Source organism: Lissotriton helveticus, chromosome 8 (assembly GCF_964261635.1).
Source record: "Lissotriton helveticus chromosome 8, aLisHel1.1, whole genome shotgun sequence".
Lineage (NCBI taxonomy): Eukaryota > Metazoa > Chordata > Amphibia > Caudata > Salamandridae > Lissotriton > Lissotriton helveticus.
In genome coordinates this window covers 982,430,233-982,454,577 of record NC_136069.1, presented here as the reverse complement: position 1 = coordinate 982,454,577, position 24,345 = coordinate 982,430,233, and the positions used below count along the sequence as shown (strand labels likewise).

Sequence of the window (24,345 nt, the reverse complement as noted above, 5' to 3'; positions counted from 1 at the left end):
TCCAGAACGCCTCCGCCCGAATCATCCTGGACATCCCCAGACGCAGCCACATCTCCGGCCACCTGAGGGACCTGCACTGGCTCCCCGTCAGCAAGAGGATCACGTTCAGGCTCCTCACCCACGCACACAAGTCTCTCCACGACCTGGGCCCCAAGTACCTCAACGACCGCCTGACCTTCTACACGCCCACCCGCCAGCTACGATCTACTAGCCTCGCCCTCGCCGCCTTACCACGCATCCGAAGAGCCACCGCCGGAGGCAGATCCTTCTCCTACCTGACGGCCAAGACATGGAACTCCCTCCCCATCCACCTTCGGCTGACCCAGGACCATCTCGCCTTCAGGAGACAACTCAAGACCTGGCTGTTCGAGCAGTAGCGGACCCCTTCCCCCAAGCACCTTGAGACCCTTCCGGGTGAGTAGTGCGCTATGCAAGTGTTATGATTGATTGATTGATTGATTGAACCCAGATCTGTGACTGGGGGTGAGTCTCTGAGAAGTTTCAGCATTCTGTCCATCATCTCCTTGTGTGTGCTTTGTATGCCCTAAGTTGGCAGGGTTTGCCCAGACGTGGGTCCCTTGCCCACTTTGCCACTGGCTTCAAGCTAGTCTGACTGATGAGGGCGGTTAGCCCGAAACCGGTCCCAGGATGCTTGTTTCCGGTCCAGGGAAGACATGGCTTGGCAGTTCGGGCTGGACTGTTCCCATGAGGCACAGCATCAAGACTTATTAGCATTTAGCTGTGTCTGAAATCGGGTGGCGAAGTGAGCTAAATAATGATGATGGACTCCACCCAGATCTGTGCCTGGGGGTGAGTTTCTGAAAAGTTTCAACGCTCCATCCATTATACTCTTGTACTTACATTAATATTAAATATAAAAACAGTTTTTACAGTTTTATTTAAACTTTAGTAAGTAAACTTTTTTCATTTGCCCTGTACTTTACTGAAGGAAGATCTCTGCTTCTTTGGAGGAGAACTCAAATGTGTGTAAACTTACTGGCAGTAACTTTGCACTTGTACATTGCAAGGGTCCACTTGGTAGTAAACTCACCTGTAGAAATGGTGAATAGCCAAAAGTAGTGCATTTACTACAAAGTGAAGAGTAAATTTATGCATGTAGATTAACTCACTTGTTAATTTATCTTTATGAATAGCCATCCAAATATCCAGTTAAATGCTCACCATTGTAGAAGAGCAACTTCTTACCTTGACAACTCAACAGAACATGAGTTGAAAGCACTTCTGTTACTTATTAGTTTCTACTTATAAACTTGGTAATGCAGGCACCAGAATTGGAGTCATAGTTAACATCATTATTATTGCTATAGAAGTATTTTCAGGGATGCCAGTGCCTCACCATGAGCATCCCTATATGTTGGTACTATTCCTTATGGTCTTGAATATTCATTTTTTTGCGTATTTGTAGCTCATATATTGCTGAACTTGTTATTGAAAAGATGTTTATTAATCATACAATTAAAGTTATTGACTGACAAATTCCATTTGAAAGACACTTGGCCCAAGTTAATAAAATATTCCTGCACTTAAGTTGTACTAAAGTGTACGAAACATTTGTGATTCAAGACTATTGTCTGGTTTATCATTAGGAATGCTAATTTTGAATGTGATCTTTTCATATTTAATCCTAACATCTTTCAATCATTGCATACCGTAACAAATTACATTGACCTCTTCTGTGTCAGAAAATGTTGTGCCAATGCAAATTTACACCACCTTTTGCACCAATGCAAATTTACACCATCTTTTGCTTCAACCGATCGTGCAAAATGTAATTGTATGGTTGGTTAGTGAGTATGCATGATGACATTTCTGCACTAACTCTATGGTGCAAATGATGCAATAATGCCAAAGAGCAAAGCTACCAAAGTAGGCTGGATGTATCATATTATGACAATAGGGAAACTGGAGCATGTATAGCTTTTGAATGATATAGAGTTTTATCTATGTAATTGTAACAAATAAAAGCACTACAGACCTGCAAAGAACTGTTCTCCAATGTCTGCATAATTGCATCCAAACGTTGAGCGAAACTTTCCAGACGAGCTTCTAATTTCTGAGCCACATCCTTATTTTTCAAAGCCGAAAGAAGGTTCTGGCTGAGTATGCATAATTTATCCATTGTTTGCCTCCTCATTTGGCATTCAGCTTTTAAAATCTGTTAAAAAAAAGAAGTGGTATTAATCTGGAAGCACATATGAAGAACAAAGATCAACAAACGATTAGGAAAACTAAAAGATATGGCACATTTTTGATTTTAAAATAAAACTTTATATGAAAGACACTTTTCTAGTGTGAAACCACACATCCCGAAGGCTCACCACTACCCACACTGAGAGATTTAGCAATAGAATGGCAAACTGCTTTACTAGAAAGAGAGGAGGCTAAAAAATGTTATTAAGGTAAGAAGAGACTGTATAATGGTGTACAACTTTACAGTAAAAGCCAACATGGAATTACCTCAAGGAGTAAGGAACCTCAGTCAGCTGCATTGGTACAATGTGGATCTTTGGTTGACAGATCTCATGGAAGATCCCAAAAGCCTTTCTGTTTACATATTCATATATTGACCTGCCTTTTTGGGGATACTTTAAATGATTTATTTTTCAAACATAACTTGTGGTTCTGTAATGAACTTAACCGTATACCAGTTACAGTGAGGTGTACCGGCAATGGAAGGGGCGATAACAGTGTGATAGACTTCTTATTGCTCCCTCAGCGCTATTCTGTACTGGTTTTAGAGTTTCGTATCTATGATAAAGCGATCAGTGATCATTTCCGCCAAAGTATCGCCTTGAATTTTGATCTTTTTGGACAGTCACGAGATGCACAAAAAGCTGCTGCAGTAGAGGAAATTGAGATCTCCCGCCATAATGAGTAGGCGTTAGGATGGTCCCTGGTGGATCCATCTAACTCTATAGTAAAAACTAATTCAAAAAGAGGGGGAGGCTTTTGAAGCATGCCTAGATGAAACTACAAAGGTACACAAGTCTATTTTAGCATTCAATCGCATAAAAAAGGGCATTGACAAGGGGCTCCACATAAAGCAGAAAAGAGCAAAGGCGAGGTATCGAGGCTGGTTTGATCCAGCTTGTACAAAAACTCACAGAAACTTAAAATTAGCCTTAGCTAGACAACCAAGATCCGATGAGGAGGTCCGGAAATGTAGACTAGCTTACAAACTAGCCAATAAACAACGGAAAAGAAACCTGAAGGAGGAAACATGGAACAGATCCCTGGATGCTAGCCTGTCCAATGATAACACCAGGTTTTGGCGTGTCATCAACTCTCCTTCCCTTAATGCCCCAGACTGCCCGCGAGCAGAGATAGCCATCACAGAGGCTGCATGGATATCACATTTTACTAATTTGTATTCTCCTAAGGAAGACATAGTAATCCCCCCCTATTGTTTCTGTTCAGACTGGGCCTACACCTCTTACCAACATTTCAAACTCTATTGGACCTTCAAACAACTCGAGATATCCAGAATTTTCCTGGGACGAAATTGTTCTGGCACTAAAAGCAAGTAAGAGGGGTAAAGCCCCAGGGCCTGATGAGATCCCTATTGACCTGTTTAAATCTAACACTGAGCAATGGGGCCCCATCCTTACCTTGCTTTTCAGAGCCTGTCGGAAGCAACGGTTTTTATCCATTTGGCGAGAGTCACTCATCGTCCCTATATTCAAGAAGGGTGACCGGAACAACCCAGCACAATACAGGCCTATTTCTCTTTTACGTTTTTTGGTAAAGGTGGCTGGGCGTATTCTTTTAGGACGACTCCAGGACTAGGCAGAAATAAACAATATCCTCCCGGATCTACAGTACAGTTTTAGGGCTAGGCTTGGGACTGGAGAGCAGGCCATTAATTTAGATCTACTAATTGGTAAATATGTGCATATAAAAAGGTGCCAATTTATTTTTGTAGATTTATCTTTCCTTTTGATTTTTTGGCTCACGATAAGTCAGGGTCAATCATGACTAACATGGGTGTGGACTGTACCATTGTGTATTGTCTCAGAGATCTGTATGCCAAAGGCAGGGGTACAGTTCGCTATGGCCTCAATGGCAATTGTACTGGGCCATTTAAATACGTAGAGGGGTACGCCAGGGATGTGTACTGGCCCCCTTGCTGTTTAATCTCTACCTTAACAGTGTAGGCGACATTCTGACAAGTAAATATCCAGATCTACCGCAGGTGGGTCATCAGCCTATACTTGCTCTTTTGTACACTGATGACGTGGTATTAATGGCCCGTACTCCTATTGGCCTCCAGCGTCTAGTTGACGAGTTTTCCCAGTCTATGCAAAATCTTTGGCTAAAAACTAACTTCAGCAAAACCTTTGCTATGAAGATTGGGAAGAAGGCCACCCGCTGTCGTGTCATCTTCATTGAGGGTTCTAAAATTAATTTCATAGCGTCATTCTCTTACCTGGGCATTGTAGTTAGTCAATCTGGGAACTGGCAAGGGGCAATTAATTCAAGACAACTCCATTTTGTGAACACGATATTGGCTCCACTAAATTTTCTAGACAGCTTGGTATAAAACACCTGAAGAATTGATGACAATTTGTAAGGCCAAATGCAGATCCACTGCTATGTACGGGCTGAGCTCTGGGGCATCGAAAGATTGATACACTCCAGCTTGAAGAAAATGCTTTTTAAGGACTCTCCTTGCTCTGCCGAAAAGTAGCCCCAACCTATGCGTGTCACTCCGAACTAGGAGCCCCTCACAAAGCAGATTTGATCAGGATCCAGCCAGTCCTACTCTGCCACAAAATCTGGTCATCTGAACATACTACTCTTAACCGAGCCATCATTTCTGACTGTTCAAAATCTTCGCATGGTTTTACATCCCTTGGCTTAAATTTGTACACAACTTCCTAACAGACCTCGGCCATCCCGAATGCTTCAATCTTCCCGAGAGTCTGGTCAGCGTCCAAAGAAAAGCCTTGAAATTTAAATGCATTTTATTACTGGAGGAGGCAAGATTATCTTCTGAAATTCAGAAACCCTCCGTGTTGAAGAATCAAATGATTCTGACCAGCTAATATATACAACCATATTTAGCTAATGCGTATAATTTGCGCCACAGGTTTGTGTTGACCTATTTTCGGTTGGACATCTTCCACCATTTAATTAGTTTTCCAACTATTAATAACTGGTCACTCGACCTGGGGAATTGCTTGTGCGGTGATATCTCACCACAGAACACCATGCATACTGTCCTTTTCTGTAAACATTTTTCAGGGTTGAGAAAGAAATTCATCGAACCGTTATCACAGATAGGTTTTACACAATGTCGCCCAGCTTTTATTTATCTGCAAATGCTACCAAATTTATTCACGTGTAGTAATGTCACGATTTCTGCTGGCTGGTATAAATTTGAGGACGCAGCTGTAAATAGTAATAGAATAGAAATTGAGTGATCATGCAGTTGATGACTGCTTTTATATAAATGTTTTAGAATAAAACATATATAACTTTTGGTATTTTGTTTTAAACTTGTATTCTGGTCTTTAAACTTTGACATGGATGGCAGCAATGATCAATGCTTTTCCCAAATTCCGGGCTCTTGCCCACAATTCATAATTTTTATTTAAGCCCAAGGGTGATGCCTATTGGTCTTTCTTTACATATTACATCCAGTGAGCTGTACATAATTTGGTCCATTCATATTTTGTTATGGATGTGAATGTTCCTACACATTATGCTAATTGTAACTTCAATAACTTCAACAAACACTGGATCAAGGGTAACGTAAAGAAAAATTGTGATCATTGTCTGTGTACCTGCTGTTAGGGTTAACAACAGCTATTGAGAACACATTTTTTAAAGTTATTAAACGGTTACTGGACTTTTGTTCTTGCAAGGATCCGGATTGATACAAACTCAAAAGCCATATAATTGCCAACCACCTTTATGCAGAATGAATATCAGATTTATATTGGCTATTCCAAACTGAACTTTACTGAGGAAGGCTTGTATTTGTCTCATAAGTGGCCAAACAATATTTGATATTTCTGTAAGCAAATTTCTGGAAATAAATAAAATCTGAATCAAAATGATTAGTGCAAGATAGAGAATGACTACTGACTGACAGAAACAATGTCAGCCCTGTGTCTCACTTGCTCTTTTACTCTCCTTCTGTTGTCTCCTTATCATGCCTACATGGAATACCCAATATTTCTCAACAGAGAAGTCCTAGGGAGATTATACCTGCCAGTTGTCACAAAGGCACTCGTGTTCATAAGTGCACTTAGGGCAAGGACTCTCCATCCCAGTAACCCCTTTTTGAAGGAACATGCTCCACATACACACAAGTTCCCCATTGATATTGCCAAGGCATACCTTCTGACCGTACAGAAAGTAAATGCTACCACTTGCAATGTTTTCTCTAAAAATTGATCAGTTCCCTGGCTTCTTTCTCCAGGATACTATTTTAAGAGACAAAAAGGTGTCTGAAGTCCAACTCAAATCTGATTTTGTAATGAACCCTGGAGTAACAAAAGGTCCTGAGTGCCTTAAAGCTGTAAATGAGGACTGACTCAGTTTTGGAATCTTACCTAACCCCTCTAGGCTGATACAATCCCTCAAGATTACTCGATTTAGCTTAGTTTCTGGAGTGATGTTAGAAATTGGGTCTCTAGTTTGTGGAGCTATGCATCCTGTCCAAGTAGGGACCACACAACCTAAATTAACCTGTGCTCACCCTCTTGTAGCTTGGCACAGAGCAGTTAGGCTTAACTTGAGAGGCAATGTGCAAAGTTTTTGAGTAACACTTACATTATAGTAACACAGTTCAGGCTGACCAAGATCGAGGGTAGGCCTGCTAAAAGACCCCTGGCTGAAAAAAAACATTTGTATGAAGCAAGAATCAACATCAAAGACTCAATGCGTCAGTTCCGATTCACGCAGTTGGGTTAATGTGTTGGAGTAGAGCCTCTCAGTGTGTGTCAGAGGATTGGCACTACGCCGAAGTCAAGTCTCTTAGTGGCGTCTTCAGATCGGCACTGTGATGTTGTCAAACCTCGCAGTCAAACCTGTATCGTTGTCGAATCAGCACTGCGTTGGCTCTGATTGGCACAAAGGGATCACTATGTTGATTTTTGTGTAGAACAAACTTCTGAGGCCCAGAACAGAAGGGGGCACCACAGGCAAGGATAGGACTCACATATGGCAGATTCCAGCAGCACCAGCTGGTAGTAAGAAGTCTTTTGTGACCATGAGACTTCAGAAAACAGGAGGCAAGCCAACAAACCCTTGGAGAAACTTGGGTTCAATTATGAAGAGAACAGGTCCAGTCCTTCTCAATCCCAGGCAAGAAGCAACCAGCAGGCTAACACAGAAATGTGGGTAGCAAAGTGGCAGTCCTCCCTACAGCACAACCTCTTGTCTTCCAGGCATAATGCCCTTGGTGCCAGAAAAGTTCTGATTTGGTCATGTCAGGGGTCCAGTAACCAAATGTGCCTTTGAAGTGGGGGAGACTTTTAAGAGGCCTTTGAAGATCACAAGGTCCCTGTCGTTCCTGCCCTGACTCCAGAATCACTACAGGGGGTATGTTGCTCTTTGTGTTGAGACAGGCACAGCCCGGTTCAGCCAGCTTCTCTCTCCCAAACTCTCTCAGGAAGGCCAAAGCCTGGTGATCGGCCATCAGGATGTAAATGTCACACCCCAGCTCCCTTTGCGTGACTGTCTAAAGGGAAAGCACACAGCCCAAGTGTCACCCAAACCAGACGTGTATTCAAAGACAGGCAAAGAAGGTTTAAAGGAAAAAAATATTTTAAATACTTGTACTGTTTTTGAAACAAAACGACTGAAACATTTTGGTGTCCCAACAAATTGAAACAAACCTTTTATACATGGCGTGTTCGTTGTAAAGCATATTCATCATATGAGAAATTCACATGATTTTAATGAATTGTAGAACTATTCATATTTAGTGAATGTGTAGTTTCTGCAAATGCTTTCAGTCAGCAATGCAGATAAGCACTAAATTAGCCACACAAAACAGAAAAAATGGAAATGTGAGACACAAATGAAGGCTGATGTGCACTACAGTGGCCATCATGTCTGCCTTTGCTACCGAGGTAGTTGCTCCAGTATTATATTCTAATCAACTGACAGAAATCTTGTGTCAATCGCTTGTAGAAAAACTCTGCAAACACTGATGAAACCATGGAAAAAGTTAGCACAAAGTCAGCATAGAATCATATATATGAATACTTATTACTTGATTAAGTCAATAATTTGGACCGAAACATACCAATTAAAGGCTATGGAGATTGAAAGTAGGCAATAATTAAAATTAGATTGAAGACATATTATGCAATCATTAAAAATTAAAGGGCCAAAAATATGTCTGGAAACAGACTAATAGGACACATCGCCACGACCTTGCAATGCTTCCAATTTGTTTTAAATGAGAACATTCTCCATGTTGATAGATTTGACAGAAATGATAGCACTTAAATTTAAAGTCAAGGTCTGAGGCGAAAACAGAGAGGCTTTTCAAGATTTGGCCAAGCCTCTGGTGGATGGCAGAGCACGGTCGATACCATCTAAAATTAGGGAGGTCAAAACAAATGTGCATAGGGCCAGCCTAAGAGGAACAGAAGGTGAAAATAAAATGAGCCTTAACTACCAATGAACTTCACCAAACGATGCCAAAATACTTATTAGAAAGGCTTTTCAGTAAAATGAATCTTTACAATCAGCACATGTTTAATGCCAGATAAACCAAACAGTTAATATTTCGAAGTCATATCAAAAAGTTAGTATTCCAAAGTCATCCATTAGTTGAGCAAACATGCCTTTTTAGAGCATCAAGGCAGTGTGGAGGAGAGCCAGTATGAAAACAATGCAGCTATGATGACAATGGACAAACGTCGGATTTATCAAATCAAAGCTGTGCTCATTTGAGTTGAACTCTCTAAAAACGTCTCAAGACAATCCCGTTAATTACCATCTCTTGGGGCAAAGTGGGAAGGACAACAGAAATGATGTTGAGATACCACATCTAACATGGAACTGAGGGGCATGTTATCAAAATGAAACGAAATATAGCCGGGAACATTGCTGGCATAACGGGGACATTTGAAACTCCCCAAGCAAGGGAATTCCCTCAGATCTAAACAAACCATCACAATTCTCACTCCTGAGACTAACAAGGCAGCTCGTAAAAGAAACGGTTACTTTGTATTTGAATGCTAATCAGGTACTTAAGCTGAGTGACATGAAAGTAAGGGAAGCAATACCTCTGTAAAGGGAGAGCACAGTTATAGAACAAGTGGCAGATTTACAATTACCAGTAATTGTGCGCCGCAGCTCCGCCACCCACGATACGCCGCACATGGGGCAAAAAATAGCACAGATGCGTGACGCATCTGTGCCGTAAAAGCGGCGCATTGCTGGAGTTCCGTCGCAAGCGCGACACAGCTCCAGCAATGCTCTGGGGGGCCTATTCTTCCAATGCTGCATCAATCCTTACGCCTGCTTCAAGCAGGCGCAGGGTTTTGACGCAGCATTGGCCTAAAAGTGACTGAGTGAAATCTTTTAGGAACGCACCCCCTCTGCGCAGGAACGCCTATATGTGGTGCAGGGCTTTACAACGTGACGCAACTCCCAGATGCGTCACGTTGTAAGTACCCCGCACCATGGCACAGGATTTGCGCCGCTGCTGCGTCACAAAAGTGACGCAACGGCGGCGTAAATGAGGCGCAAGGGGCTTGTAAATCTGCCCCCAAGTGTTTACAAGCCCAAATGCCATCAATATACCAGACAACGGCCCAGTCAGTGAAAAAAGATGCTGGATTTATCCAGACTCTAAAGTTTCCCCTGAATTACTACATTTATGCTTGTTCTGTCGCAGACTGGCACTAAAAAAATGGGGCTACGCACCAATGACCACGGTAGGCCAAGTACCCATCTCAAGCCATTTAAACGTTTCCAGTGACCTTGATGTCTAAAAGCCTATTTGGTTAACTAAACCTCAAACATGAGGATGCTCACCAACTTATTGTAGAGTCATTGGCTTAGAGAAAAACGTTGATGGTGATGAATTTTCTCTAGTAAATTCTACTGAAAAGAAAATGTCGATATGGAGACATTTTTGTTTTAGCTCAGATAGCTACTTTAAACGCATGCACGTGTGGCAGTCATCATGAAATTAGTTTTAAAACTGACCAAAATGCTGTTTAAGATAGCCACCGTAGATGTGTGCATTTGTAGCAGCTACTTTGAATGATAATTGTTCAAATAAAACAACAATAATACTAATAGGAATATTAATAATAATAGTGGCAGCTGTGTCATATGACATCAGAGATAATTCTACCAAGCCCTAATTTTATAGTCAATGGATAATCTGATTCACGCCAGTTTCACTATAGCTATTAAAGCAGGGCCAAAGACGAATTAGAGTATAACAGCCCTTACTAAAATTCATATTCAAAAGATATGGCTTTTTTATTCTGCCATGTTAAATTGTAATATGTAGGTATGTGTACTCAGTGAAGCTAGATTATACCTGATTTTTATCCTGATGGGTAAGAAAATTACAATTCAGAACACCTCAACTTTGTGAAGTGATGCTCACACAAAAGAAGTGATCTATGTCGCCCATTTCTATTCTTCATGCGAAGATACTTGAAACTAAAGTGGATAACTCTTGTAAATTTCATGAGAGGGAATAAACAGTTAATACATTCATCTATTGAAGTCCTAAGCACAATCCCAATAAAATATTTATATCGATGCAATACAAACAATTCAGTTTATTCTAGCCAGGCGAGTGCACGTGCCATTTCAAAAGTGCGAAACTAGTTCAGAGCTTTACAGCTTCTTAGCATCAAACTAAGACCAAATCAATGTAATCATAAAACAGTTTTTCTTTGTGGACGTGTCATTTAATTTCTTATGTTTATGTTCTCACATGGTGATTACCACTTCAAACCAAACTGCAAGAAATGTGAAGCAAGACAATATAGCAAGACAATATTAACGTTTTTCTCAGTAAAATTCAAAGCCTCCGTGGACGGGGCTTCTACAGGTATTTTGATGAGAAAACAATTTAGCAAACAGGAAACAGCAAGCTGTGAAGCACTTGGGGTTAAACCCCGAGTGAATAGCATTTAATACTCGCCCGGCGTTTTCGGGCAATCACTCTCTAGCTTGCATTCTCTAGCTGTCAGCTATTTCCAGGCAGGTGAGCTCCTAAACCAAGCTCATAGGTTACACTAATGAAATACAGAGGGATAAAGAAATAATGCTTTGACAATCAGTGAACCTTAATGAAACAAGTTGGGTGTGGCAAAGACATTATTACGCACATTAAAGGTAATTTATAACCTCTAAATACCAGGTACCCAAAATAAATGCCTTTATTTCATAAAAAGGAAGGCACAACTAAAATTGAATGTTCAAAAGCTAAATTAAATCCACTAGACTTGAAAGAAATACTGATAACATTTAACTACAAATGTCAGTTTCCGGGATTATGGTAAGGCTTTGATTCATCGTTTTTTGTTACAGAAAACGAATATCGAACTCTGTAAATTCTCCAAAATATTTTCACCTATTTTATACAATAGCAATTTACATTAAAGATAATATAAAAGAAGGTAATTCTTCATGCTCACAATGAAATAAAAAAAGATGGAATGGAATGTGACTCCCAGCGATCGCCAAGGAACAGCGATGTGTTAAAACATTCATTCTATCACATTGCTGTTTAACATGATAAAATCAAGGGGCAATCGAAGCATCGTTGTCGTCTATCTCTACTTGGACATGCACAACAGATAGCACACCAAAACGACAAAGCATTAAAAGACAAAATCTGTGCATATTTAGGTGTGAATTGGTCATCCATCTCTCAGAAATGTTGAACAATTACAGATGCGTTTACTCTGTTCTCTGCTTTAGTTGACTCTGACTGTGTCTTAATTGTACAATTCTTGCAGACTTGGAGAATGAGTATGAGGATGGTGATTTTTATGTGGAGCACATCTTGGATTGCATATTAAGGTAGATTACGGTAGAGCCAAGGTGGTAGCGGAGGAGGCCCTTCTAGATGTCGTGTGTTGCTAATTGCCACTCGGCTCGCATGCTTCCCTGCCCCAATGCCCCTCCACGCCTTCCATTTTTAGTGCTCTAGATTGTTATAAAAGCTTCAACTTGGTCACAAGCAGAAATCATGAAGTGGCTGACTGCATGAGATGAGACAGTAAAAGCCTGCACCACAGCCAAGAATTCAAAAACAAGTAAAGCACTGAAAACGCAGGGTGGCAAAAAACAGTTTGAATCACTGAGCCCACTGAGCCCAGAGAACCATGAAGAGAATACAGAGGAGAGCAACGAAGGTCGAAATCTGAGTGGCTCACGTTATAGAGTATTGGCCTGACCAAAATTGGGAAAAGCAATCTGCTCACAAAAACAATGAGCTCCTAAATTTTCAGAAAATACCTTCTTTTTTGGCGGCTGTAGCTGGAGGAAATATACGCTCTCCAGAGGCAACAGCAACTTTACAAGCCGACAGCCTCGAATCTAAACCCTCGTACCCTCTGTTTGGGCTAAAGGGGGCAAGGACAATAGCACAAGTAGTATCCGGCCCTCCAGCTGTGGTACAAGTTACACAACAGACAGCTGAATTCCTTCCATCACCAAGTCCATTGCCTGAGGAAAGTAACTTTTCAATGATTGGGACAAGTGTCCAGGACATCTCTAAAGAGCCGTCAGTAAGTAAAGAAACTACTCCCAAGACCACGGTACAAGGCAAAGGAACATTGCAACCGGAGTTGGGGATAAATAAAGAATTCTTAACAGAAACTGTTGTCGATAATTTACAATCCTAAATTACTTGAAGCAAAATTTTGCAGGGAATAAGAAAATTTAGAAATGCACAGCTTTGAGTTAACATGTTTTCCGACATGTCAGCTGCAGCCGCAAGGCGTCGTCATGAATTCAGAACAATGCTCAACGAATTAAAGAATCAAGGATTTCAGGCGTCCATAGTCCAACAGTCAAAATTAAATATACTTGCCAAGGACAGTTCCAGATTCTAAACTCTAAACAGCTGCGATGTGAATGAATGTATAGCAAACTCTGAGTGTTATCTACTTATTCTGCTTCTTTTTTTTCCCTTTTGTCTTTTCTTTAGATTATGGCGGTCACCCTTGATGTGACGACCTAAGTGCCATACGAAGGTCCATTAGCCTCAACATCACAGGGAAGGGAGCGAGACCGGGTCGTCCCTCCCCATTTGGGTTCTTTTTGGGGTTCTTCAGGAGGGCAGCCAGGGTGGAATTCAGATACTTTCATGCAACATCAATGGGCTAGCCAATAAGCATAAATATGGTAGTGTGATGGACTGGCTAGCTTCGTTACACATGCCATTATTTATTTACAGGAGACCCACTTAAAGAGTAAGACACCACATTTGAGAATTCCACAAATGTACTCATACGTATTTTTTGCAACGCCCAGTTCAGCAGTAAGGGGAGTTGCTATATTGTTGAGTAACAGTGTCGAGTGGGAGGTGTGGGAAGTGATTCGCGATCCATATCTAAAGTGGTTTTGGGTCAAAGTAATGACGAATGGGCAAAATATTAATCTTATAAATTATTGTGGTCCCGCAAGTAATGAAACAGAAGCCCTCACAAGGATTTACAATCTTTTCCTGGGTGTTTCTGTTCACCTGATTTGTGGGGGAAGACTTCAATTTTATACACCAGTTTGTGAAATATACCTCCAATAAGAATAAAAACCAGCTTTAGCCCAAAACCTTAAAAAGGTATTAGAAGCATTAAAATCGTGCCACCAGTTAATTGACCCCTGGAGAGAGGACTACCCAGAATGCAATGTTTTTCATATAGATTCAAAACCGCGTCACAAATTGATTTAAAAAAAAATATCTAAGTCACTAAACAGGGGCCTAACTGACACACTCTCCATTGCCTTTTCAGATCATTCCTTGGCCTCCTTGGAAGTCGAAATTATGTCAAAAGATAGGGATAAATCCAGATGACAATTTGATAAATATCTGCTTTCCGATCGTCAGTGGGTGGAGGAAATGATGAAGGTAATTTCGGATTTTTTTACCCTTAATGCAATACAGCTCTTTTATTTTCTATCTGGGAGGCCTTTACAGCAAATTTAAGGTTGAGGATTATAGCGTTTACATCATGAAAAAACAAGGAATGCATCGAACAGATTGCAAGCCTACAGGCCGCCTTAGATATTTATTTATTTGTAAGGTTTTATATGGCTAGACCCAGAGGTATCAGAGCGCTTTACAGGCAAAATATACAGTAAACAATCGTTTTAGCAAAAAAATGTACAATTCAGAACAAGCAAATCTCACCATTAAGTCAGTAGAAGGCAGAATTCTGAATGAATCACAGATGATATACATTTCAATAACCAAATTGAGGTATATCGACTCAATTGAAGCACACAAAAAATATAACAGGGAGAACAAATTGTAGGGGAAGGTGGCCAAAGGTTGGTGAGGAGGTGTCAATTACAAATGGACAAAAACTGGGGAGAATGCCAACAAGCAGTTTAATGGTACAAAAGGGGGTGGTGATGGACGGAGCATCTGAACCAATCAAACACTCACACCCAGTCAAAAGATCTGGATTTGATCCATCACCGTTCTTTAGCCCACTCTGCCACCCCAGTTCAGACATGGCTATATGCAAATCAGTCTGACCCTGACAAGCAGTTTAACAGCACAGAAGTTAGAGCTGAGAGGAAACATGAGGCACACGACAGAGCGAAGGCCAGGATACATAAAAAGAGGAGTAAGGGGAGAGTGAAAGGTAAAACAGGTTAGCAGAAAGATAACCAATACAGGAGATTAAAAAAAGCAGGGTCTGAGAGAATTGTAGACTCCAATATTTGTTGAGGAGGTGATATTTTAGGTCTTTTTTAAAGCCGAGGCAGGAGGGGTTACAGCGCAGGTCCCTCGGGACGGCATTCCAGAGGCTCGGTGCATCTCCAGAGAAGGAGCGAGTCTGGGTGGAATTCTTTTTTTAGTAACGGGGGAACGAGGAGGAGAGCAGTGGAGCTTTTTTGAGTTTGTTTGTTGGGTAGGCCGGAGATTGAGAGTGAAGAGCTTTGTGAGTGATGCTGGCAGTCTTATAAATGCATATTCCGTCAATGAGCAGCCAATTAAGGGACTTGAGGGCAGGCATGATGTGGTCATACCTCTTACAGTCGGTAATGAGCATGGCAGCCAAGCTGAGCACAGCTCTAAGGGAGGGCCAGGTTGACTTTAGGGGTTCCAGTAAGAATAGCATTGCTGTAGTCAGGTTGGAGAGGACAAGTGATTGGACGACCATTTGAAGACATCATGAGGGATGAACTGTTTGATTTTCTTGAGTGAAAAGTGCTAATTTGGCCGTGTTATTTATATGGTCCTTCAGTGCCAAATTTTTGTCAAGAATGAAACCTAGGGATTTTGTCAAGTTGGATAGGGTGAGCGGACAGTTGAGGGCGTTGAGGTCAGAGATTCAGCCTTGGATGGGGAGACAGTAGCTTTTTGGTGAGAAAGTAACAATTCCGTTTTGTTAGGGTTCAGTTTCAGATGGTTGGAGTAAAACCAGGATTGAATCTTGCTCAGAGTGTTGGTTAAATGAAGTATATCAGTATGTGATTTGATTTAATAGTAGAGTTGTGTGTCGTCAGCATAGAGGTGATAGTTGATCCTGGCTTGTTTCCAAATGAGAGTAAGGGGTTCCATTGAGAGGGTGAAGAGAGAGGGAGAGAGAATTGAGCCCTGAGGGAAACCCAGGGAGACAGGCGTAGGATTGGAGAGGCAGGAGTTGATTTTTATTTGATGTGTTCGGTGCTGGAGGTAGGAAGTGAACCATTTAAGGACCATTCCATTAAGGCCAGAGCGAGCTCTAAGAGATTCCAGTAAGGAAGAATGATTGACATTATCGAATGCTGCTGAGAGGTCAAGGAGGATAAGAAGGCACGCCTCTCCATTTTCTATGGAGCAGTGAATGTCATCAGCAATGTTCAGCATGATGGTTTCTGTAATACAGCCATTCCTGTAACCAGGTTGAAAGGAGTCAAGTAAGTTGTATTTGCCTATGTGGTTGTCGAGTTGAAGTAATGCACATTTATCCAAGGTTTTAGCTAGAAGTGGGAGGTTGGAGATGGGATGGAGGTTGTTAAGATCATTTGGGTCAGCATTTAGGTTTTTAAGAATAGGAGTGATTTGCCCAAGTTGGAGGGAGTCGGGATGCACCCAGTGGCAAAAGAGGTGTTAATGACTTTTGTACATCATGGGGAAATGATGTGGTTAAGGGTATGAACTAGCTTAGATGGGAGCAGGTCTTTGGTGTGAGAGGTCGGGTTTAATTTTGCAATAATATTAAAGTCTTCGAGCTCAGTCATAGGATTGAAATTTGACCAGAAGGCATTATTTTTCAAATGAAAGTTGGAAATTATGTCACCAGAACTAGTAGTAGTAGATAGGTGAGTGGGAGGATTAGGATGGAGGGACGGTGCGGAAATAGGAGGCACGTCTACAGAAATCTGGGGGCTAGGCAGGGCTAAAATTTGTGGGAAGGATTGATTAATTTTAGCAAATTTTTCGGGGAAGAAGTTGGCAATCTCCTCACATCTTTCGATTGAGGCTGTCAGCCCATGGAGGGGCAGATGACGTTTGTCTACTAACAATGTTAAAGAGTTCTCTGGGCCTTTTTTTGGCTCAATAGCGCAATTAGAGTTAAGGATTCAAATAACGGTTGATGGAACCAGGTTCAATTGCCACTGCACAGAAAAATCTCAGAGATTGTTTTACTTTAGAAGAAATCAAAAAGTTGAATAATTATCAACAAAGAATATGTGAGGAGAACCAATATGTCCGTACGTTTCTTGCCTTGTCAACTAGACTAACGAAAGACATAATTGGTCATTTCTTTAGAACAACTGATCACAGGGAAGAGGGTTATCAACCAGGAAAAAATGCAAAATCTTTTTCTTCAACGTTATTCTGATATTTATCAGATTCAATATACTGTATCCAGGAGCCTTTTTAATCAGTATTATGATTCGTTGACTCTGCCCGTTCTGTCCGAATCAAATATCCAGGCAATGTTGAATGCTGAAGCCTATAATATCTTGAGAGATTCAACAAGCCCTAAATTGTAGCCCAACACAAAAGCCAGGAGAAATAACCGGCTTTCCCCAGAATGTTTCAAAACATTTGCAAGCAAGCTTCTTTCATTTTTAGTCGATTGATTTAATTTCATTAAAAGCGGGGGCAAGAGCCTCTCAACCTTTCAAAAACCAATTATAGTATAATTTATTGAAAAATTAAGAAACCAAAATCTTTGCATTCTTACAGGCCAATCAGTCTGCTCAATACAGACTATGAGTTGCTAATGAAGCTCTGGGCTAGATGTATTACTCCAGCAGCACTACAACTAATACATCAAGATGAGACTGGGTTTGTGGCAGGCCATTTAATGTCTTCTTCAGTTTCTGATTCAGGCTATAGATTATTTTCAGAAAATCATGTAAACACCCTAGTGATGATGATCGATGCCGAGAATGCATTCAATCTGGTAAACTGGGATGCTATATTTTTTAGCTTAGGAAAATTTGATTTTCCTCACCAAGTTATTTCGATGCTAACCAATCCTTATAATGGCGCCCAAGCTAAACTGATGGTAAACTCTAGGGTAGCAGGTCTAATTAGAATCAAAAGAGGCACACGTCAAAGGTGCCCCCTCTCCTCGATCTTATTCACTTTCTTTATTAGAACCATTTGCAATACAAATTCGCAGAAGGGCAAATATAAAGCCCTAAGGCAAAGGATGGCAAAGCTTAAATTATTTACAGATGACATGATTCTATATCTCAACCCCGATAATGACAATAATGAATGAGCTTTCCAGATTCTCACAGATTTTACAAAGATAGGAGGGTACAAGATTAATCAGACATAAACTATAGTTTTTAAATGCTGCAATTGATGATCTCCCATTATCTCTAAAGTCTTGCGCTAGGGCAGGTTCCCCAAATAGATAGCTTGGTATAGTTATTACAAACAACTTCTCCAGCCTCTTTTATCTGAACTATACCGAAATGTTATACAAAATCAAGGGTACGCTTGATAGGTGGTCTCTGCTTCCCTTGGTCAAAATAGAGATTCTACCGCTATTAGTATTTTTCTTCTCCAATGTTCCTATAAAAGTTTGTAATAGTGTTTTTTCAGGAACTAGATTCAGCTGTGAGCAGCTTTATATGGAACAATACATCTGCAAGGCTCAAACTAGGGGTCCTACAACTTGATAAATGGTAAGGTGGCTTGACATGCCCCAATATTCTTATCCATTATCCAGCAGCACTACTTGATGCAATTTCATGTTATTTAAATCGGGTTATTGCCCCAGACAATAATTTTGATACAAGAATCAGTAACAAGCTTTACCAGTTTTTTATAAGTTACCTAAAAGAAAAGATATACATTTCTTAGCACATGTTTGGGCAGATGAATGGATTAGGAAAATTCTGTATAACTCCTTTTAATGTGGGGTTGTGGCCTAACATCATGGCTGGCTAGACGTGTATTGTCTAAGCTCCTGCCCCAGATGAAATAATCCTCCTGAAATCCTGGCGGAACGGACAACAACCCCGGGAAAAATGATGTCGGAATGCCCCCAGCGCAGAATGAGTAAGATTCAGGGGTGCCGGAGCATTGCAGAAGGTTCAGAATGCGGCAGCCTGTATTCTGGTTGCACTGCCTAGATCATGCTCAGTTGCGCATGTGCTCCCCAAACTTCATTGGTTGCCTGTCGAAGAGCGCATTCAGTTTAAGGCTCTGTGCGTATCGCACAAGATCTTGACTCGCCAGGCACCTTTGGGGCTATCTAATCTGCTAGAGTTCTATGTTCCTGGGTGCCCATTTAGATCTACCGACCTAGCATTGGTCTGTACTTCCCAAGTTTGGAAAGCCAGAGTGCTTTCGTTCCGCTGTCTGGCGGCGAAACTTTGGAACTCGCTCCCTGCTTCCATTAGAGCAATTAAGAATCATTTGGCTTTTCGTAAAGCCTTAATGACCTGGCTGTTCCCTGCGTCCTCTGTTTAACACTCTGTTTCACTCCTGGGCACTTGTCTTCGGTCTCTGGTGGCCCTGGGACGCCCCGACGCTGGGGCAGCTTTGCGCAATACAAATCCGAATTAAATAAATAAATAAATAGCTATGGAAAAAAAACGGACTGAAATTCGGTGACGAGGCGGCCTGCATGACTCCAAAATGGCGGCGCCTGATCCTCGTGTCTGAAATCAGAGGGGGCCTTGAAAGAAGACGGAGTCTGGATCGGGGGGCCTGCGAGGAGTGGTGCCCCCGCTTGCTGAAGCCATGTGAAACGGAACCTACCTATGCCCATAACGCTGTTGGGGAGGGGAGAGGGCCGCTGTGTGGGGGGGGGGGTCGCCTTGGTTGTGATTGGACATACTGAAATGCCTGCGCAGTGCCTGGGGCACGTAATACAGCCTGGGTGCACTTCAGCAGTATAGTTGAGCGCACCACAGAGCGGAATAAGGAGGTAAAACTGGATCCTCCATGGGCCTGGTAAAAAAGTGACAAGACCCAGCGAGAGATACCTCATCATGTAAATACAGGGAGGAGCTATAAGCCAGAACTGAGAGGGCAGGTGGGTTTGCTACACGGAGACCAGGCTTGAGGAAAGAGCCTCCCTGGGTAAGTCATAGGGACTATTGGCAGAGGTAAGAAGACCCAGCAAAGTATAAAAGAAAGGGGGAGAAAAACAAAAAATAAGAAGGACGGCCGATATTACCTCCCTGCTGAGGGCCCTGGTTGTTCCTATCCCGGGGCCAGAGAGAGGATCGAGAGATAAAAGACATGTCTGAGACCGTCTTGTACGGTTGGAATATGGGCAAGAATAAATCAGCAAGGGGAGTGCAGGCCAACAAAATAATGCAATACACGGTACCAGGCCTGACAGCATCAGAACACAATAGAAGAGAACTTGAACAAACGCTGCATCACGGTACTATAGGGCAAGATAAAGCAGAGATTTTAGATGCCATCAGAGATTCCCGGGTAGCACATGGATACTATGGCAATGGAAATTAAGCACCTGCGCCTAGACTTGCGAAAAGTGGTGGATCGAGTCACTAGCACAGAATGAAAATTAGGTACACTGCGAGAAGAAGTCCAGAGGCTATGCACAACAGTGACCTCACTCCAGGAACAGTCTACCTGCTTGTAAGATAGAGCAGAAGACGCAGAGGAGAGGTCAAGAAGAAATAACCTCAGATTTCTTGGATTTCCGGAGAAAGGTGATGGTTTGGTGGTAGATCTTTTCGTCGAGCACTGGATAGGGTCGGCGTTCACAAATACTGTCCGAAATTTTCATCATAGAAAGGGCCCACGGCACCCTGGGGTCCCCACTGAGACCGGGAGCACCACCCAGATTCATAATTGCCTGCATATTCAATTTTGGAGACGGAGATATAATACTGCAATATGTACGTGCTCATGGCCCTCCCAAGTTTGAAGATCGAGACATTCCTATTTACTCTGACTATACTAGGAAAGTACAAGATCTTCAAAATTACTTCTTGGGGGTCAAAGGATGACTTAGAGACCTTAGCATTAAATACAGCATGATGTTTCTGGCCCGGCTTTGAATACAACACAAATGCAGGGTTTATTTTCACTACACTGCAGGAGGCCACAGACTGGATGGACTCGATGGGCCTCGCTGGGCAAGATCAAAACCAAGGCTGGGGAGAACAACAAAGAAGAAGTGGATGACAGAGAGGCCTATGTCGTAACACAGGGAGCAGGGAGCAGGGACCTACACCCCAGAACGGACCTAAGATGGGATGTATATTGGTGGGCCCGGACAGCAGCCTGCGGAAAACTGGATGAGATATCAATGCACAACCAGTTCTCCCTAATCTGCCTGGTACAAGAGACCCAGTTAAAGGAGGAGGGTAACCCCAGTTACACAATAAGAAAACGATTTTCCCTCGATGGCCACAATATATTAATACAACTGTATACTTTTTCTAATCTTTGTTTTTGCAATCAGCTCAATATGGGTGACAAATACACAACAATCTTATTTATTTTCTTTAAAACAGTATAAAGTTTTATTCATTATTTCATGTCATCTTTTTTGTTCGAATTCTTTTTCATATTAATTCAAAGATGAAATTCATTTTTTATAAGAGTTTTTTTTTACATTTTCTGGTTTTAACCACTTTCATAATAGTTATATAAATCTCACAAATCCAAATGCATTGGTATTTCATTCAAAAATAGGAAAAGGAAAACACATCAATATATACATAATGTAAAATACATGTCTATATACAGAAGAACATAATACACCAAAATAATTATCCCACACTGTGTTTTGAGATTTACCGATTGGCAGGTTGTCCTGCCAATTGGATCCAGTTCCTTTTTTTCAGATTTTGGTTGATATAAGTGTGGTGAGGGTATGATTGTGTGAGTATGTATGTGATGGACCGTTGGTTACCAGGGGGATAATTATTTTGGTGTATTATGTTCTTCTGTATATAGACTTGCATTTTCCATTATGTATATATTGATGTGTTTTCCTTTTCCTATTTTTGAATGAAATACCAATGCATTTGGATTTGTGAGATTTATATAACTATTATGAAAGTGGTTATAAACCAGAAAATTAAAAAAAACTTATAAAAAATGAATTTCATCTTTGAATTAATATGAAAAAGGATTCGAACAAAAAGTGATGATATGAAATAATGAATAAAACTTTATACTGTTTTAAAGAAAATACATAAGATTGTTGTGTATTTGTCACCCATATTGAGCTGATTGCAAAAACAAAGATTAGAAAAAGTATACATTTGTATTAAAATATTGTGGCCATCGAGGGAAAATCGTTTTCTTATTGTGTTTTTTCATTCCCCTCTCTTTCCCTGGCCTTTCATAACTCTTGAGGGGGTCCCACTTACCTTGCTATGGGTAACCCCAGTTAAACAAAAAAAGACCTCAGAGGTACAGTGTAACTGTAAAGGTGGTGATGCTGAAGATCGTTATGGACAATGAAACTGTACAAGAACTAACAGTAAGGGAGTGTGGACTGCGATACTGGTTAAAAGGCAGGAGGGTATTCCCGAAAGACTGCGAGATAAAGACTGGGATTGCGGGGTTGGGACAGGGTTCCGCCACAATCCAGTTTAGGATGTTCTAGCTGTGGTGCACTGCAGCTGCCTTGCTATGCCTTGGGTTAGGCATGGTGGCATGGTACCTGGCAGTCTGGCCATAATTCAGCAATTAGACTTTTCTTTGAATTCATTTACTGTATGTGTTGATTTCAATGTTGGGAAAAGGGATGCAGGGTTGGGAGAATTTAATGTGGGGCGGAGTCCCGACTCCTTAGATAAAATTTGCGCTATGGGGATCAGTTACTACTGCCTGGGGGAGGGGGAGGGAGACATTGGAGATTGCACAGTTTTGATAAATATTTCAATACCGGAAGTGCGCAGAGAAGATATCCCACAAAATCTATTGGTTTAAAAGAGGCGTGTGCCCGCGCTGATAGGATTGCTTCATCCCAACAAGATAATGAGAAACTGCACCACTATACAATGCAGATATGAAAGAAGAAGACAGAACTACAAGTTCATAACATGGAATGTTAGAGGGCTAAATAATATGGTCAAAAGGATCCGGGTGGCTACTTATCGAAAACGATACAAAGTGGATATAGCTTTCTTTCAAGAAACACACCTGTGGGGAGACTGCCTTAAATATGTCCAACGAAGTTGAAGGGGTCAGTTTTTTGAGACATCCTACTCAGGATATGCCGGGGGCGCGCTAATATGGGTGGCACCGGTAGTCTCATTTAGAGCCAAAAATTCAAGCCCTGATCCATTGGGAAGATATGTGATAGTGGAGGGAACACTAGATGGGCGGAAGGTGTGCCTGATAAACATACACTCCCCAAATAGTGATGATGGCGACATCCTGGGGTCAGTTATGCGACAGATAGATCTTGCCCTGGATATAGAACTGATTGTTGCAGGGGATCATAACTGTGCCCTAGATGGTACACTTGACAGACACCCCCTAGACCAGAGGCCAAACCTAAAACCAGAGAAGCTCTGCATCAGATGTTAACAAATTACAACTTGGTGGATATCTGGCGGCATCTCCACCTCCACCAAAAGGTGTACTCATGTCAAACACCTGCTCCTAATGCACATTGCAGATTTGACTACTTTTTCATACAGAAAGGGGCAGCTAATAGAATTGATGAGGCACAATACCTGGTTCGATATTTATCGGATCACTCCCCTCTACTTATAGTATAGACAATGCGAAAGCCGAGATCTAAGATTTCATTTTGGAGGATAAATACCGAAGCATTAACTGACTCAGTATGTAAGGCTACGATTGGCAACGAGCTTCAGGGGTATTTTGATCTAAACTGGAATACAGCCATTACTAAAGCAATGGAATGGGATTCCATGAAAATAGTGTTAAGGGGGCATTTATGTCTACTGAGACCGGAGTTAAAAAGTGCTAGAACAAGATCTGAAGCGTCAGAAACACCAGTTGACCATCTTAATAAAAGCTCTCCCCACAGATATAGAGGAACTTAATAAATGAACAGCGCAACAACAAAAGATAGGGGATCTATGGGATACACTGGACAAATATAATAGGAATGAGAGCAGGAGAAGGTGGTGTACGGAAGGAGGTAAAGTGGGCCGTATACTGGCACATCTAATTAGTATGGAGACACAACCACAACCAATCCTGGCAATTAGAAATGACCAGCAACAAATGGTCTAAACACAACACAAGATCAACAAGGCATTTGCAATTAATTTAAATACACTATACTCAGAGTCCCAAAACCCCACACATACCCAGACAATACAAACATATCTGGCAGGTATGGAAGTGCCCAGCCTGGACCCTGAGGCTCAGGAAACACTGGGGGCCCCTATTGGAGAAGAGGAAATAAAAGCAGCAATAATCCATCAGAGAATGGCTAAATATGCAGGAATAGATGGCCTGACGGCTGAATTTTATAAAGAATATGCCAGGCTGGTGGCCCCCAGGTTGTTAGAGGTATGAAGAAGCAGAGGAGAGGGGTGAACTGTCTGATTTAATGCAGGAAGCATTAATAGTGATGATTGACAAACCAGGAAAGGACCCTTCGATTCCAAACTCATATAGACCCATTTCTATGCTAAACGTAGACATTAAAATTATCAGCCAGGTGCTGGCGAGTAGGTTACTCCCTTGTCTCCCACAGTTGATACACGTGGATC

The 24,345-nt window shown here is 41.6% G+C and overlaps 1 protein-coding gene across 7 annotated transcripts in view; it reads right to left on the bottom strand.

Moving 5' to 3' along the window:
* The window catches only part of DMD (dystrophin), a 6,826,337-nt gene that overhangs the window by 5,421,551 nt on the left and 1,380,441 nt on the right, over positions 1–24,345 (bottom strand). For all 7 annotated transcript variants that reach the window (XM_078657819.1, XM_078657824.1, XM_078657821.1 and 4 more), the window contains exon 16: positions 1,997–2,176. In XM_078657819.1, the coding sequence (XP_078513945.1) occupies positions 1,997–2,176 (180 nt within the window). The remainder of the gene's footprint in view (positions 1–1,996; positions 2,177–24,345) is intronic.